Source organism: Miniopterus schreibersii, assembly GCF_964146895.1.
Source record: "Miniopterus schreibersii genome assembly, chromosome: 11".
Taxonomy (NCBI): domain Eukaryota; kingdom Metazoa; phylum Chordata; class Mammalia; order Chiroptera; family Miniopteridae; genus Miniopterus; species Miniopterus schreibersii.
In genome coordinates, this window is record NC_138111.1 from 28,722,818 (window position 1) to 28,738,509 (window position 15,692).

At 42.0% G+C, this 15,692-nt stretch overlaps 1 protein-coding gene across 10 annotated transcripts in view; it reads left to right on the top strand.

Annotated features, from left to right (window-relative positions):
- Positions 1 to 12,913, top strand: part of APTX (aprataxin) — a 26,873-nt gene extending 13,960 nt beyond the window's left edge. For 6 of the 10 annotated variants that reach the window (XM_081150920.1, XM_081150919.1, XM_081150924.1 and 3 more), the window contains 7 exons: positions 4,840 to 4,976; positions 6,299 to 6,345; positions 6,580 to 6,882; positions 7,505 to 7,564; positions 8,601 to 8,827; positions 11,786 to 11,889; positions 12,652 to 12,913. In XM_081150920.1, coding sequence (XP_081007046.1) covers positions 4,844 to 4,976; positions 6,299 to 6,345; positions 6,580 to 6,882; positions 7,505 to 7,564; positions 8,601 to 8,827; positions 11,786 to 11,889; positions 12,652 to 12,806 — 1,029 coding nt within the window. In that variant the 5' untranslated portion in view covers positions 4,840 to 4,843 and the 3' untranslated portion in view covers positions 12,807 to 12,913. Of the gene's footprint in view, positions 1 to 4,839; positions 4,984 to 6,298; positions 6,346 to 6,579; positions 6,883 to 7,504; positions 7,565 to 8,600; positions 8,828 to 11,785; positions 11,890 to 12,651 lie in introns of those variants that run through there. The other 4 variants (XM_081150922.1, XM_081150923.1, XM_081150921.1 and 1 more) reach the window with 2 other exon arrangements.
- Positions 12,914 to 15,692: the final 2,779 nt, after the last annotated feature.

Here is a 15,692-nt window from a genome sequence, read left to right on the forward strand (position 1 = left end):
GGCCTCATCATCTCTCACCTGAAATACGATGGGCTTCTAACTGGTTTCCCCGCCTCTAGTTCTATTCCCCACATATCTGTTCTCCATGCTATCTATCTCCTCCAAATGATCTTTGAAAACAAATCTGTGTCAAAGTCCTGCTTAAAAAGGGCTCTCTGTTCTTTCATCTGATCTTTTCTCTCATTCATTCAGCAAATATTTATTGTTTACTCAATGCATAATCCATTGGAACTTGTAAAATTTGAGCTTCTCAGTCAGACACCCAGGGCTCTGCTTCATTTGGACCTGATTGCATCCCCAGCCTCTTTTCTGCCTTATACTTTAGATTGCAGTAACACTGAGCTGCTTCTTCATATGCACAGTGTACTTGCCCTTGCTGTTCCTTTTGACTGGAATCTTCTCCCTGATTTTTCTCTCCACTTCTTGCTCCTCACCTAATTAGGTGGCTCCCTTTCACCTAATTAATCTGACATATATAGGACTCATTTTAGGCCCACCTTCTATAGGAAACCTTTCTTGATACCTCCTTTCTCTAACTCTGGGTTGGGTACTCCACCTTTGTGCTCCCATAATACCCTTTTGACAGCAGGCATGATGTATTATACTGCATCATAAGATGCAAGTGAAATGTATTACGTCTTTACTCCCAGCACTAGAAGGCACAGGTTGCATAGTGGGCATGTAGTAATTTTGAATTATCAAATGAGTGAAGACTAAAGGTATATAGTACAGTGATTAAGAACCTGTTCTTTGGAATTAATTCAAACACAAGCTCTGGCAAACATTGGTTGTGTGACTTGAACACATTACTTATCTTCTGTAAACCTTAAATTTTCTTTTCCTTAGAATGAGAGTTGTTGTGAAGGTTAAATGAGACAATATAAATAAGACATTTAGCGAGTGCCTAGTGCATAGTATGCACTTGTAAAGGTGTGCGGAACACCAGGGGATATTGAAGTACAGTGGTGGTACCACAGTTTTCGAATGTAATCTGTTCCGGAAGACGGAGTTCTGAAACATTTGAAAACCAAGGAATCAGTAGCTGACAGCTGGGCCTCAGGATCTTGCACTCAGCGGAAGCCATGTGGCATGTTTTACTTCCGAGGCATGTTCGAAAACCAAAGGGTTTACGCCCGGGTTTACGGTGTTCGTAAACCGAAATGTTTGTTAGTGGAGACCTTCGAAAACCGAGGTACCACTGTATCAGACCAGGCCTAACCCAGGGCAGTGATGTCCAGAGAGCCTTCCTCCGAGCTTCCTGAGGGGACGGGCAGTGATGCGGTCTGTGTACAAGGAGATTGCATCCTCATCTGGAGAGTAGAATTGCACCCACATTTAACTTTTAGAGAATTGTGGAGGTAAATGGGCCACACCCAGTAACAAGTTGTAGAGAAGGGAAAACAGCTCACTGAAGGCCTCAGGGAGGAGGAGGGACTTGAAAGTTGTGAAGGATTTAGGTTTTAGGAGGAAGGAAAGAGTATAAACCAATACCAGGAGGTCATATGAAGAATTATTTATTTGGGAGACATGATTCAGTACATTGTACCTGAGTGATATATGTGTGTGCAAGGATGCACATATGTGAGTCTGGGGGAAAGGGAGGAGAGAAAGGGTGGGTAAGTGGGACTAGTTCCAAGAAAAGAAGTGGGAGGGAAAATTAGTAACCTCTATGGGGTTAGACTATGAGGATCTTAACTTCAAGCCTGAGGGACTTGGGGTTGATCAGGGCTGGGCAAGTTTCCAGGGCTGTGCTGAACATTATGGTAGCCATCAGCCACATTTAACTAGCTATTTAACTTTAAGTTTTAAAAAAAAAATCTAAGCCTGGCCTAGCATGGCTCAGTGGTTGAGCATTGACCTAGGATCCAGTAGATTGAGGTTCGATTTCCGGTCAGGGTACATGCCTCAGTTTCAGGCTCCATCCCCAGTCGGGGGCTTGCAGGAGGCAGCCAATTGATGACCACTCTCTCATCATTGATGTTTCTATCTATCTCTCTCCCTCTCCCTTTCTCTTTCAGAAATCAATAAAGATATATTAAAAACAAAACTAAGATACTCAGTTCCTCTGTTGTATTAGCTACATTTCAGGTGCTTTATTGTCACCTGGTGGCTACATTATTAGTGCAGGTTTAGAATACATCCATCATTGCAGAAAACTACTGGACAGCACTGTTCAAGGTTGTCAGATTGCTGGCCTTGTCTGGCCTATCAGATTACTTGGGCTCCTTAAGAAATAATCAGAATTTCTTTTGGACCAATTCCCACAACTCTGGAAGGGAAAGTATAGAGCTGATCCAGAGACATAGAAGCATGGAACAGACTGTCTAATCTCAGGGAAGGCAAGAACAAACAGATGCCCCTCTGAACACACAGCATTTATTTATTTATTTTAAAATATATCTTTATTGATTTCAGAGAGAGGAAAGGAGAAGGAGAGAGAAGAACATCAATGATGAGAGAGTCATTGATCGGCTGCCTCCTGCATGCCCCCAACTGTGGATCAGGCCCGCAACCTGGGCATGTGCCCTGACCGGGAATTGAACCCTGGATCCTAGGTCGACGCTCAACCGCTGAGCCACGCCCTGCTGGGCTGAACACATAGCATTTAAAAGTGGGACCCACCTGTAGCACCATCATCATTTGAAGCTCCAAATTAAGATTTTAGATTTATAACAGACTCTTCATGCTTTGGCATCAGCTTCTTCACAAAGACCTGCTGAGTTGCCTTTTGGAACTCACTCTGGCCCACGTTATATTAAAAGCCTCCTAATTTTTGATTCTAGATTTCTGTATTGCAGCCTGCCTACACATAGCTGTTGTATCACCTTACTGTGTAGCTCAGAACCTGTCAATTCTCTTGATTGTCAGATCTCAGCTTTTCAGCTTAGTGTTCTTTCAAGACCTCTACCTTTTTATGTCACTCTTTGGGGCAGCTCCTCTGGGTCAGCCAGCTAAAGTCTGCTTTCCACCCCTCACCAATGGGTTGTCATTGCTAAAATTGGTGCTGTCACTTGTGCTTTTTCAAATGGAATGTCCCCTCCCACTCCTTTTCTTCCTTATCAGTCCCATTGACTCCTGGCATTTTCAGTTGGGAGGTCTCAAAAGCCATTCCTGACTGATCCAATTTCTATGACTTTGTACCCACTGAGCACGCATATGCTCACTCGGCCTTGCATTATCCTGTCCTTGGAGATGGTAATGAAACTCTGATTTTAAAAATATGGTATCTTGCCCAGCTGGGTGTAGCTCAGCAGTTGAGCATCAACCTATGATCCAGGAAATCGAGGTTCAATTCCCAGTCAGGGCACATGCCTGAGTTGCTGGCTCGATCCCCAGTGGGGGGCGTGCAGGAGGCAGCCAGTCAATGACTTTCATCATTGATGTTTCTATCTCTCTCCCTCTCCTTCTCTCTGAAATCAATAAAGATATATTAAAGAATATATATATGTATATGGTTTCATTTCTCTCCCCTTCAGACACAAAGCTTGTGCAGAGGGCCTGATAGGTGTTGCCTTGCCTGCAGGAGACATTTCTTAAAGAGAGGATATTAGAGGTTTGAGCATTGATAAGTTTATGGAGTCTAGGGAGGCATCCTGAAGATCTAGTCCTGTCCCTGAGTATAATTCCCTGCTCTACCTCCCTGGGTGATCTCATCCTCTCTTTGCCTCAGTTTCCATGACATGTTGATGCCTCTCAAATATATACATTTGGTCCATTCCCTTCTTTAAGCTTCATACCCATTCATCCCAGCTTGACCCTTGGATCTTTCAAAGGCAACTTAATCTAATTATATTTTAACCTGAAATCATCCCTTTTTCACCTACCGCTTACCCCCAAATTATGTCTCTCTGTGTATTCTTCCTTTTGGTTAAGGGGTTTTTCCAAATTAGAAATCCTGGTTATCTCCCTTTACTCCTTTGTTATTCCCCAAATGCAGTCGGTAATTAAATCTACCTTCATGATTTCTTCTGGCTCTTCTTCCTCTTCATCCCCTTTGTTCTGCCTTTGCTCAAGCAGAATTTCTTGTCTCTTTCTCTTCTGCTGGTACTCTACATGGGCTTAAGGGTTGTTTTTCAAAAGAACACCAGTATGGCCACTATTGTGCAGGTTGTGTATTGCACAGAGGTGCTGCATTCATACTTTGGAAATTGCATGTTTGTATATTTATTATGACAGCCTTCTGGCAGATGGCAGCAAAATGTATCATTCTAACATCAGCATGTTAGGACAGCTAAGGAAGGGAAACCTTCAAACACACATAAAGTGCCTAAGGACTGAAGAATATCTTCTGTTCTTATGTCTTCAGTATTCTGCCAGGCAAACTTTTTGTCCTTTAAAACCCAACATAAATATCCCTTACTCATAAAGCCTTTTTTGATACTCTGCAAGAGTCACTTGTTCCTTTTCCTGGGCTAATGCCCTATTTGATTACTTCCTTTTTACAATGCTTATCATATTTTAATAATTGGTTTATGAGTCTCTGTCTCATTGTACTCCAGGACCCACAAGGATAGGGACAATGTTTAATCATTCTTTGATCCTCAGCATGTAAAGTAATGTCCAACACATAAAGTATATCAATAAACATAAATATTTGATTGCTTGGCATGATTCAAGCATAGAGTTGAATACTTTACCTACATTATCTTGCTTAATCCTCACAGCAACCTTCTGAGTCCTGTCATTACCACATTTTACAGGTGAGGAAATTGAGATTAGGGAGGTGAGTCATTCGCCTCTAGATGAACAGCTGGTAGATGGCATGTGCGGTATGCTGGGGTGTGGCCCTGGAGGACTTGTGCTAGTTTCTCAGCGATTTTCTTCTGTTTTGTCTCTCAGAGTAATGATGCGGGTGTGCTGGTTGGTGAGACAGGACAACCGGCACCAGCGAATCAAACTTCCACATTTGGAACCAGTCGTGGTCGGGCGCAGCCCAGAGACCGAGATCACTGACAAGAAATGTTCTCGACAGCAAGGTAACTGGTGAGAGTTACCATGCTTGGTTCCTTAGAGTAGTGGTAACCAAAGGTGCACATTTTCTGGGTGCTAATGATGGAAAACCTCTTCTCTACCATAAATAAAACTCAGGAACTGAGCTCTTTTAGCCAACACCAGGGCCCTGTTCACTCCTAATTCCACCCTCTGAAAGCAGGTGCTATTCAGTGATGGGAACAAGTGGGTCCTTCTTGTTACTATGGGTGGTGGAACCGAGTCTTGTACCCTGCTTTGCCCAGGGACGGTCTGCATTGGGCAGTGAGACAGTTGAGTTCTGGGATCTCCAGGCTGAAACCATGTCTGAGAAGCAATGGGATGGTTCCACCCTTTACATATTGCCTCATATAGAGGGTAGTATCTTTATAAGACGATGATATCTAGCTCTTGAAATGTTGTCCCTGGGATTTAATGAAATGAAAGTCCTTAGGAAAAAGCCTTACCATGCACTTCATTTTTTCCTATAAACTTCTGTACATACTCACTGCTTCCAGGCCTCCCACCTGCAGTGTGTTCCCCATAGCAGGGTTTCCCAAGGCTTGGAGTCTGCAGCGTTGATTATTAGTTTTGCCACACGAGTTAATCTAAATGGGAAAAGAAAGTCATGCTTGAGCTGGCTAGGCCCAAGATACAGAAGCTTCTCACTCTCTGTCCCCCTGGTCACAATAGCAGTGTGTGTGTCAGCCTGTCCTCTGCCTGTTCTCCCTGCAGAGCAGCTATGGTATCTCTCTTCTGTGCTCCCCATCTCACCCCAGAAACTTTGTTCACTTATCTGAACATGAGTGTTAAATGTTACTTCTTCTCACACATGCTCAGACTGTTCTGTCTGAACGCTCCTCTTTCTAGAATATTCTCTCCATTCCTCCTACCCAAGGCCCGCTGAATTTCTCTTTCCCAGAAATGTATCATTTGCTCCTTTCTCTGTTGTAGGTATCTGATAATTTTATATAATAGTGGAAGCTTGATTTAATCCTGAGCCAAGAGGTTATGAGAGAAGTGGGTCCCCTTCCCTGACTGCAGAGTCTGTGATCCCAAGTGGTCCAAGGGCTCTGAAATAGAGAGACTTGTGAAGCTGCCTCATAGGGATATTAGCAGTAGCTAAGGGAATACGTACACTGTTGGACATTTTATGAAAGGATTTGGAGCCCTGGCCACCTGCATAACAGGCAGTTTTGCTCATAGGCCTTTGAGGAAACCCCTGTCAAGTTGCCTCCTAGAGTGAGGCTTCGTTGTCCTGTAGAGAGAGTAGGAGCAAGTGCCTGGTTCTTCATGGCATTTGGGTTTAACTTTTTTCAATCTCTTTCAGTGCAGTTGAAAGCAGAGTGTAACAAAGGATATGTCAAGGTAAAGCAGGTATGTCTGTTTGTAACTTGGATTTCCATTTTATAGTTGACGATTTTCTTATGCTGTTGACTTTAGAGTGTCTGCCAGCCAGTAAGTCTTCTCTATCATGTGTGGAGGTGATAGAGTAATATAAGTGAGCATTAAGCATGGTGCCTGGCACATAGTAAGTGGTTAACATAGCAGTGGTTATATTAGTAATGGTGTTACTGCTATTTTTATAATTATTTTCTGATTATTTCATAGGTAGGGGTCAATCCCACCAGCATTGACTCAGTCATAATTGGGAAGGACCAAGAGGTGAAGCTGCAGCCTGGCCAGGTTCTCCACATGGTGAATGAACTCTATCCATATATTGTAGAGTTTGAGGAAGAGGCAAAGAGCCCTGGCCTGGAAACACACAGGAAGAGAAAGAGGTCAGGCAACAGCGATTCTGTAGAAAGGGATGCTGCCCAGGAAGCTGAACCTAGTACAGGACTGGAACCTGGGAGTGACCCTAGCAAATGCTTTGTGTCCCCAAACAAGGGGACAGAAGAATCTACCAAAAAGGTAAGGATAGTGTGCTTGATAGATGATGTGGAGATTAATTGAGTCATTATAATGACTGCTTAATTGTTTTGTACACTGTAAAGCCCAAGCACACATGAGGGGTTATTTATTAACCATGGTAGGGGTTATTAACCATGATGAAAGAGTCACTCATTTGTGTCACAAGTCACTTTGGTAAATGTTCCTTTATATGCTTTTCTCTTGAATTCCTGAGGTCAGCCACTTGAAGGTAGGGCAGTAATGGCAGTGTACTTAACAGTGAGCTACTAAAACTGGTCAGTCATTTGTATTTGTAGAAGGTTAGCATTGGAACACTTTTATAGGTCATGTGATTCGCATCGTGATGTCAAAGTGGAAACCTAGTGAGGCTTAGATGGAGTAGGAGAGGAAGAAGAAGATGCGATTCACACCCTGGATTTCCAGCCTTCGTCTAGACATGCAGCTCTGCATATATAGGGAGAAAATGGGGATGGCTTATGGCTATCAAGGCGGAAGATTGAGATAAAAGGGATACAGTTTAATTCTTAAAAATTAACCTTATTTCCAAGTTCGATTGGAATGTTAACGAATGCCAAATTGAACTACTGGCACCTGCGATTTACATGACCTTTTTTTGTTTTAGGAATCATTGGGCCACTGGAGTCAAGGCTTAAAGATTTCTATGCAGGACCCCAAAATGCAGGTCAGAATAAAATTTTTGCATTGAAACACATTTCATGTTTTAAATGACCACTCCACAGAGGTAATAACTACAAATGAAATCAGAGGAGATCAGTCCTTCTGAAAGATTTGTTTTATTTGCTATTTTGTGAGAACAAGTAGCTTTTCCCATTGTCAGTGAGTGAGCACCTGGAATTCTTTGGAGAGAAACTAAATTCTTCAAGTGAATATCCCCTCTGCCTTGTTCCTCCTAAACTTCTGGATACTATTAAGGGAAGTTGAGTTAACCTTACTGTGGTCCCTTTCAAGGGAGCAAACAGTTAATGTATTGTGACTGTAGTTACTGGGCTGCCCTGGGATTAATAGTCAGGTGTCACCGTGGGAGGGGTCTTTGAGTTCTTCTTAAATTACATCCTGGGGTGACAGGGGCCAGACCTGATAGGGCTTCTGGGAACACAACGTGCAGGTGTCATGTGGTCTGCTGTGGTAGCGTGGAGAAGGGAGTATTTGAATTGATGCCTGCAGGGATTTCACATCAGATCATTAGGAACTACTTCATACTGTGCATCTTCTGTGTATTCTGTGCAGGGTGGTGATTAAAACACAGACTTGAGTCAACTAGATTTGGGTTGCAATCCTAAATTTCCTTCTTAGTAACTGTGACTGCACAGGACACTCAACTTACCTGAATCTCTGATCTTTCATCTGTCAAAATTGGGATACTAGCCTGGCCAGCGTGGCTCAGTGGTTGAGCATCTACCTATGATCCAGGAGATCAAGGTTTGATTCCAGGTCAGAGCACATGCCCAGGTTGTGGGCTTGATCCCCAGTAAGGGTGTGCAGGAGGCAGCTGATCAATGACTCTCTCATCATTGATGTTTCTGTCTTGTTCTCTCTCCCTTCCTCTCTCTGAAATCAGTAAAGACATATTTAAAAAAAAATTGGGATACTAAAAACTTTTGCAGAAGATTGTGGTGGGGATTAAGTGAGTTAATGAATATGACAGCACCTGGCACAGAAGAAGCATGGAAGATGTCCATTTCCTTCTCCTCTGCTAGGTTTACAAAGATGAGCAAGTGGTGGTGATTAAGGATAAATACCCCAAGGCTCGTCACCACTGGCTGGTCTTACCATGGGCCTCCATTTCCAGTCTGAAGGCTGTGACCATGGAACACCTTGAGCTCCTCAAACACATGCATGCTGTCGGGGAAAAGGTGATTGCAGATGTTGCTGGGCCCAGCAAACTCCGCTTTCGATTGGGCTACCATGCCATTCCCAGCATGAGGTAAGCCCTGTGGGGAGTACTGGTGCATCCTGATTATGTCTAGGTGGACAGATGGATTTGGCCTGAGTCTGCTGAGTGTGCTGATAGCTGTGAAGCCCAGGAGGATAGGGTGGGATGTTTCTGGGGTAGGTGGGCTGAAACTTCCACTCTTCTGCCTGACTTGCCTGTAAGCCTTGAGTTCTTACTTCTGTGTGTAATTCAGTCACATACTTTTTTTTTTGTTCCTCTCAAAGTGTAAACCTCTGAGGACATAATCTATGAACTGGATAAAGCAGCTTTATTACTTTCAGATGAAGAATTGTGGTCAGTGACTTTTCAGAAACCTCTATAACCCCTAAGTGATTAAGGACCATTGCTCTGAAGGACACAAACATCACTGACTTTTGTCATGACAGCTTAGTATAGTAGATCTAAGATTTAAAATGAGAGAAAAGTGCAGAGCCTATTTTCTTTTGGCTCATACCCAGAAGGATTCAGAAAGGAATGACTGATTCTTTTCAAAGAATGCAAGCAAGGCAGATCTCAGTTTTTTACAGCTAAACAACAAGATAAACAGACTAATTGGATTTCAGAGTTTTTAATGTTGGTGGTTTTTTTGGGTGATAAAATACATATAATATAAAAATTACCATTTTAACCATTTTCTAGTGTCCAGTTCAATGGCATTAAGTACATTTACATTGTGTAATCATCACAACTATTTCTAGAACTTTCTTCATCTTCCCATACTACTTACCATTCCCTCCTCCCCCTATCCGCTTGAAACCACCATTCTGCTTTCTGTCTCTGTGAATTTAATAGTATCTGTCTATTTTAGCAGATAGCATCTGGAATTATGTAGTATCTGTCTTTTTGTGACTAGCTTATTTCACTTAAGATAATTTTTTAAAAAAATATGTTTTTATTGATTTCAGAGAGAGGAAGAGATAGATAGAAACATCAATGATGAGAGAGAGTCATTGATTGGCTGCCTCCTGCATGCCCTGCGCTGGGGATTGAGCCCGCAACTTGGACATTGAGCCCGCAGTCAGGGCATGTGCCCTGACTGGGAATCGAACCACGATCTCCTAGATCATAGGATGATGCTCAGCCTCTGAGCCATGCCGGCTGGGCACTTAAGATTCTTCAAGGTTCATCCATGTTGTACCATGTATCAGAATAATTTTTGGTTATTTTTTTAAGCACCAACATTATTCACATTTTATTTAAATGGGTAATTATGACTTAGCTACTTTAACCTAATGAAATTTTTGTGCCACATTTCCCCCCACCATTACTCTTCCTTTTAAATGGAGACATAAGGTACATAGAGTAGAATACATAAGATTTATAGTTTGATCAGTTTTGACAAATGTATATACCATGTCACTATCACTCTGATCAAGATACAGAACATTTCTATCATCTCGTCCCAGAAAGCTCCTTTGTGCTCTTCCCAGTTACTCCTTCTCCAAGCATTGTTATGATTTCTTTCAGCATAGATTGTTTTTGTCTGTTCTCATACAAATGGAATCATTTAAAGTGTACTCTTTTTCATTCTGGCTTTCTTTGGTCAGGGAGAGAGAGAGAGGGAAGAGAGAGAGAAGCATCGATTTTTTTGTTCTACTTATTTATGCATTGATTGATTGATTCTTGTATGTGTTCTTACCAGGTATCAAACCCACAACCTTGGTGTATCAGGATGATGCTCTAACCAACTGAGCTATCCGGCCAGGGTTGTATATAGTGCTTTTTATTTTTAGTGTCCAGTGAAAATACTGCTTTCCAAAGTTAATTAGGTTGGTTATTTTCTTCCTGACCCCCTTAAGTATGGTTCTTTTATTTATGTAATACAGGTTTGTTACTGCTTATGTTCCATTTTGGATTCCTGCACATACTGGTTGGTTTTGATTATTTATTGGGGGAATGTGAAGTATTATTGATTCTAAGAGTCAAAGCTATAAAAAAAGGCATCCTACCTGGCTTAACAAATTGAAAAGAACTCTTGATTTTCTTCTTCATATCTGCTTTTCCCTTAAGCTTCTCCATCGCAGTAGGTGGCACCTCCCCAAACCTACCTCCAATCTATTAGTAAGACCTGTTGGTTCTATTCCAAAGTATAGTAAAAATTGGATTGCTTCTTGTCATCTCAACTACTATAGCTGTAGTCTAAGATGTGATTATTTCTGGCTTGGACTGCTAGGTCTCTCTGTATCCATCCTTACCCACTCTATAGTCCTTTTTCCACATAGCAGCAGAGTCATCTTTTAAGAGTATTACTCAGTTAGTAGCACTCCTCTGCTTAAAATCCTTAATGGCTCCCCAGTGTAATCAGAATATAGTGTAAACTAAACTTCTTACTGACTTATAAGACCCTTATGATCTGGCTCCTATGTAACCTCTGCTCCATGGCTCCAGGCATTCCGGCCATATTACTTTTCTGTTCCTTGGTTGTACTAAGCTCTTTCTCATCTCAGGGCCTTTGCACTTGACCTCCCTGCTCCCTGAAATACTCTTTCCCCAGATCTTTGCTTGCCTGACTGCTTTCTTAGCTCAAATCACTGCCTGGGAGAGGCCTTCCCTGAACACTCTAACCTAGTTAAATAGGCATCCTATGTCCTCTGGGCACTCTCTATTACATTTCCCTGTTTTATTATTTTCTTAGCAATGTTAATGATTTGAATTTTCCTTGTTTATTGGTTTGCTTATGTTTTGTTTGTCTCCCCTCATGAGAATATAATTCCTGTAAGGACAGAGGCCTTTCCCATTTTGTTCACTACAAAATTCCCAGTGCTAGAACAGTGCTTGGCCCTAGTAGGTACTTAATGAGTATTTAATATTCTTAAGTGAATGAATGAATTTAATTAAATAGAAACACTGTCACTATTTTACATACCTATACTTGTACTGTTTGTCCTTTTAATTTAACCATAGTCTTTAATGAATTTAATTATAATTTTTTCCCCCCCTCTCAACTAGCCATGTACACCTTCATGTGATCAGCCAGGATTTTGATTCTCCTTGCCTTAAAAACAAAAAACATTGGAATTCTTTCAATACAGAATACTTCTTAGAATCTCAAGGTAAATAGTATTCTTTGGTTTTTACATTTGTTTTATTTTCTTAGCTATACTTGATTCATTTGTTTCCCTAAATAGTAGCCTGGTCTCAAAAACAGATGTATATCTCTGTGTTCCCTATAAAGAGAGCCCCAGTAGAAGAAACTAGATTATTTGAATTGTAGTGGGATTGGCACTTTGCTGTGAGCAGCCTTCTTGGGGGACGTAGAAAAATGTTATGTCAAGGTAAGAAAGGTGTTTTATTATAACATCAGGGGACTTAAAAATTGTTCTGAGAATTGTTGGAGTTCATGGATGTGGAAGCTCTGAACAGTTTTATGTCTCTTCTGCCATCAGCTAGGCAGGAGCTTGCAGGTGCCTCGTGTCAGGAGTGGTTAATTAATAGGGGAAAGCTGTGTATGCAGAGGGAAGCACTTCCCAGTGTGTATTCTGTGGAACTTCAGTATGCTGGGAGGTTAACAGTGACAGCTGCCATTGACCAAGGGCCAACCATGGGAAAGCACTGTGATAAGCCTTTGATATAGTAACATGGTATAGTAACAAGCTTAGAGGGTACCTCGAAGGAATGTAATCATCTCCAAAATAGGTTGCTCAGATTTAGAATCTGATCATCCCCCCTTTCCCAGCAGTGAGTCTAACCTCAAATTTACTAGCTTTAGGATACCTGGCATATATTTATTTGGGGTTAGGTTGTGGTTGGTTTTTTTTTTAATCTCATATTGGCTTTTCAGTAGCTGGGCTGTGAACTTTATTCCTTGCTTGCAGCTGTGATCAAGATGGTACAAGATGCTGGCAGAGTGACTGTCCAAGGTGGTATGCCTGAACTCTTGAAGCTGCCCCTGCGTTGTCATGAGTGCCAGCAGCTGCTGCCTTCCATTCCTCAGCTGAAAGAGCATCTCAGGAAGCACTGGCCAAAGTGATTCTGTGGAGCCTGAACTGCAGCAAGTATGGCTGACTGTTCTGCCACCTGTTCTGGATTGCTTGTGAACTCTTACTTATTTCTTGAATTAAAAAATGCAGGTTTTTTTTTTTTGGTTTGTTTGTTTGTTTTTTAGAAACAAAGCTTGTTCTATTCCTGAGTGGCAACAATGTGGGGTGACTCGAAATAGTTCAGGAGTTAGGAATTTGGGTTTGTCATAGATGTGTTCCCTGGTTGGTGAGGGTGGCTGGGATAGGCCTGACCACCATCCTCAGGACTCACGTTAGTTCTGACTAATGGGAGCAAAGCCATTTGAAACTGACCTAACCCAGGCACACCATATATTTCTGTTCCTTACATTTATCTCCCTCTCTGGAGGCACGCAGTGCCCTTTCTTCAGAGCCGCTGGAGGGGTCTCTTGTTTATCCCGAAGTCACTGTTTGGTCTTGTTCTCTGATTTTTTTTAATTTAAAAATTGTTTTTAAAGTTACAGTTGACATTCAGTATTATTTGTATTAGTTTCAGGGGTGCAGCATAGCGGTTAGACAATCATATCTTTTACAAAGTGTTTCCCCTGATATTTCCAGTACCCACCTGGCACCATACCCAGGTATTACTGTATTATTGATTATATTTCCTATGCTCTACTTCTCTAATCTTAATCTGTTCTGTAATATTCTTTCTCTTTCCTTGCTTCATGGGGAGACTTAGTTTCTTCTGTCCCTTTCATATTTTTTTTATCCAAAACCACCCACATACTCCTTTCTTAAGAAGTCTGTCTCATAAGTTCTCCTTTACTCTGAGCAAAGAGGCTCGGTAGGGGGTGGAGGGATGGGGCTTCCTTTTAATATCAGAGGTTCCTAGATGGTGAGAAAATATTCAGCCATATGTTTACCATAGTTCAGCAGTCAAGTCTTCTTGCTGGCCTGCTTGGATCTGTTGTCTGGAAATAAAGTTCATTTGTTTGGGGCATCTCTCCTAGGTAGTTGAAACTATTGGGAGTTTAGCTAACAGTCACAAAGTCATTTCTGATACATGAAAAGGTAGTTGTTTGATGAAAAAGTTGCACAGAACTCTGTAGCTTCATTTTCCCCTCAGAACGAATTTGGATAGAACAGTTAAATCAGTTTTTGGATAACATCAGAACTAAAGGTAAAGGGAAGTCTAAAGTGTTTCTTGATTAAATTGTTGATCTATTTAGGGTTATGACTGTTTTTGTTCTTGAGTTTATTAAAAACCCCCAAAAACAACAACAAAAAAACCCACCCTAACAGTAACTTCTCTCTGGAGAGAGAAAACCTCAATCCATAGAGACCACATTTGATCTCACTGTCTTTCACAAATAAACAAGGTACTACAGTGTTTCTTGGTGAGCGTGGGTATAGTCATAATTAGTAGTAATTAATGATTATAGCAGCTAACCCTTGTTCAATCCTGTGTGTCTGACATTATAAGCACTTTATTCAAATGATCTCACTTCTTTTCACTGTATGTACTCTGTGGGATAGATAATATTGTTATACCCCTTTAGAGGATGATGATTTAATAATCTATAAAGGATCTTGGGCTTCAGAGTTGGCCTTTATTCTGGTGCATCAAGTTCATTTCCCCTATTAGTTGAAGAGTATAAATGCAGTACTGATCAGCAGGGGCCATAGACCCCCAGGGGTCTTGGGCCTGTGCTCACCAAAAGCTTTCCATGGCATTTCATTGATTTCTCTGAGGATAGTCTATTTCTTTGAAACCCCTTTTGTCTACCTGTCACATTTTTCATCTCTGTCCTTTGTCTTGCACTCCAGGAATGTAGTCCTTACTTCATTAGCCCAGCTACCGTAGCTCCTCCCTTCTGGCTCTACCCTGCCTGAGCATCTGCTTCCTCTCCTGCAATAGTTGCCTACTTACCCTGTGCCTGTGGGGCTCTCCCCCAGCCCAGCTGCAGAGGGGATGTGGCTTCACAGCTTCTCTGCTGTCATCAGGCAGTAGGCACTGAAACTCTTTTCAAAATCCCGGGCTTACTGGTTAAGAACAGACTCTAGATTCAGATCCCAGTCCTGGCTCTGGTACTCAGCTGAGGGATCTTGCACAAGTTACTATCTCTGAACTTCAGGATTATAAGGGATTAAGTAAAATAGTTTATGTAGAAGATTAAGTACAGTATCTTGTATAGAGGACTAAATAAATGGTAACTGGAAGCTTCAGTGGGGATTGGGAAGGAGGGACTGCTCTTTCCTCCTCTCCACATCTGATGCCTTAGAGCCCCTGGAAACTGTCTCTAAGGGTATACTCCATGGACTCCCGAGATCAGAATTACTAGTTTCCTTTTAAAAAGTATGTAAACACCTGGGCTCTACCCTAGAACTACTGAATCACAGTCCCTTGGGCCTACGAATCTGTATTGTAAAACACATTCAGGATGGTTTTTATTTATACTAAAGTTTGAGAACCACAACATAAATGAACCCTTGGCTTCAAAGCACCTTATATTTCTGAAGCTTCCAGATTAGGCTGTACCCTGCCAGGATATATACACCATTTTCTGGTTGGCTTTCTGGGCCAGTTGTGGGCCTTTTTTCTCTCTGCAGGGTCTGTGTTATTTCAGGATCCAGGGAGACCTTGGACATTGAATGAGGGAGAGTGATTGGCAATAGGGACCAGCTCTCCCTTTCTGCAGAGGTTGGGGGAGGCCCTCTGGCCCCAGGCTCTTAGGAGCCAGGCCTGGAGCGGCTGACTGCCTCTCTTCAATGGCTCCAATCTTCTCTTCCTGCCCAGAAGCCAGTCCCAGAGGCGTGGCCTTGTACCTATGATGAACACAGCTAGCCGTAGACTCAGAGCATATGTATTTTTTCTCTTTTGGGTCTGTCTCTGAGCTATCCAGGTACAAATGGTC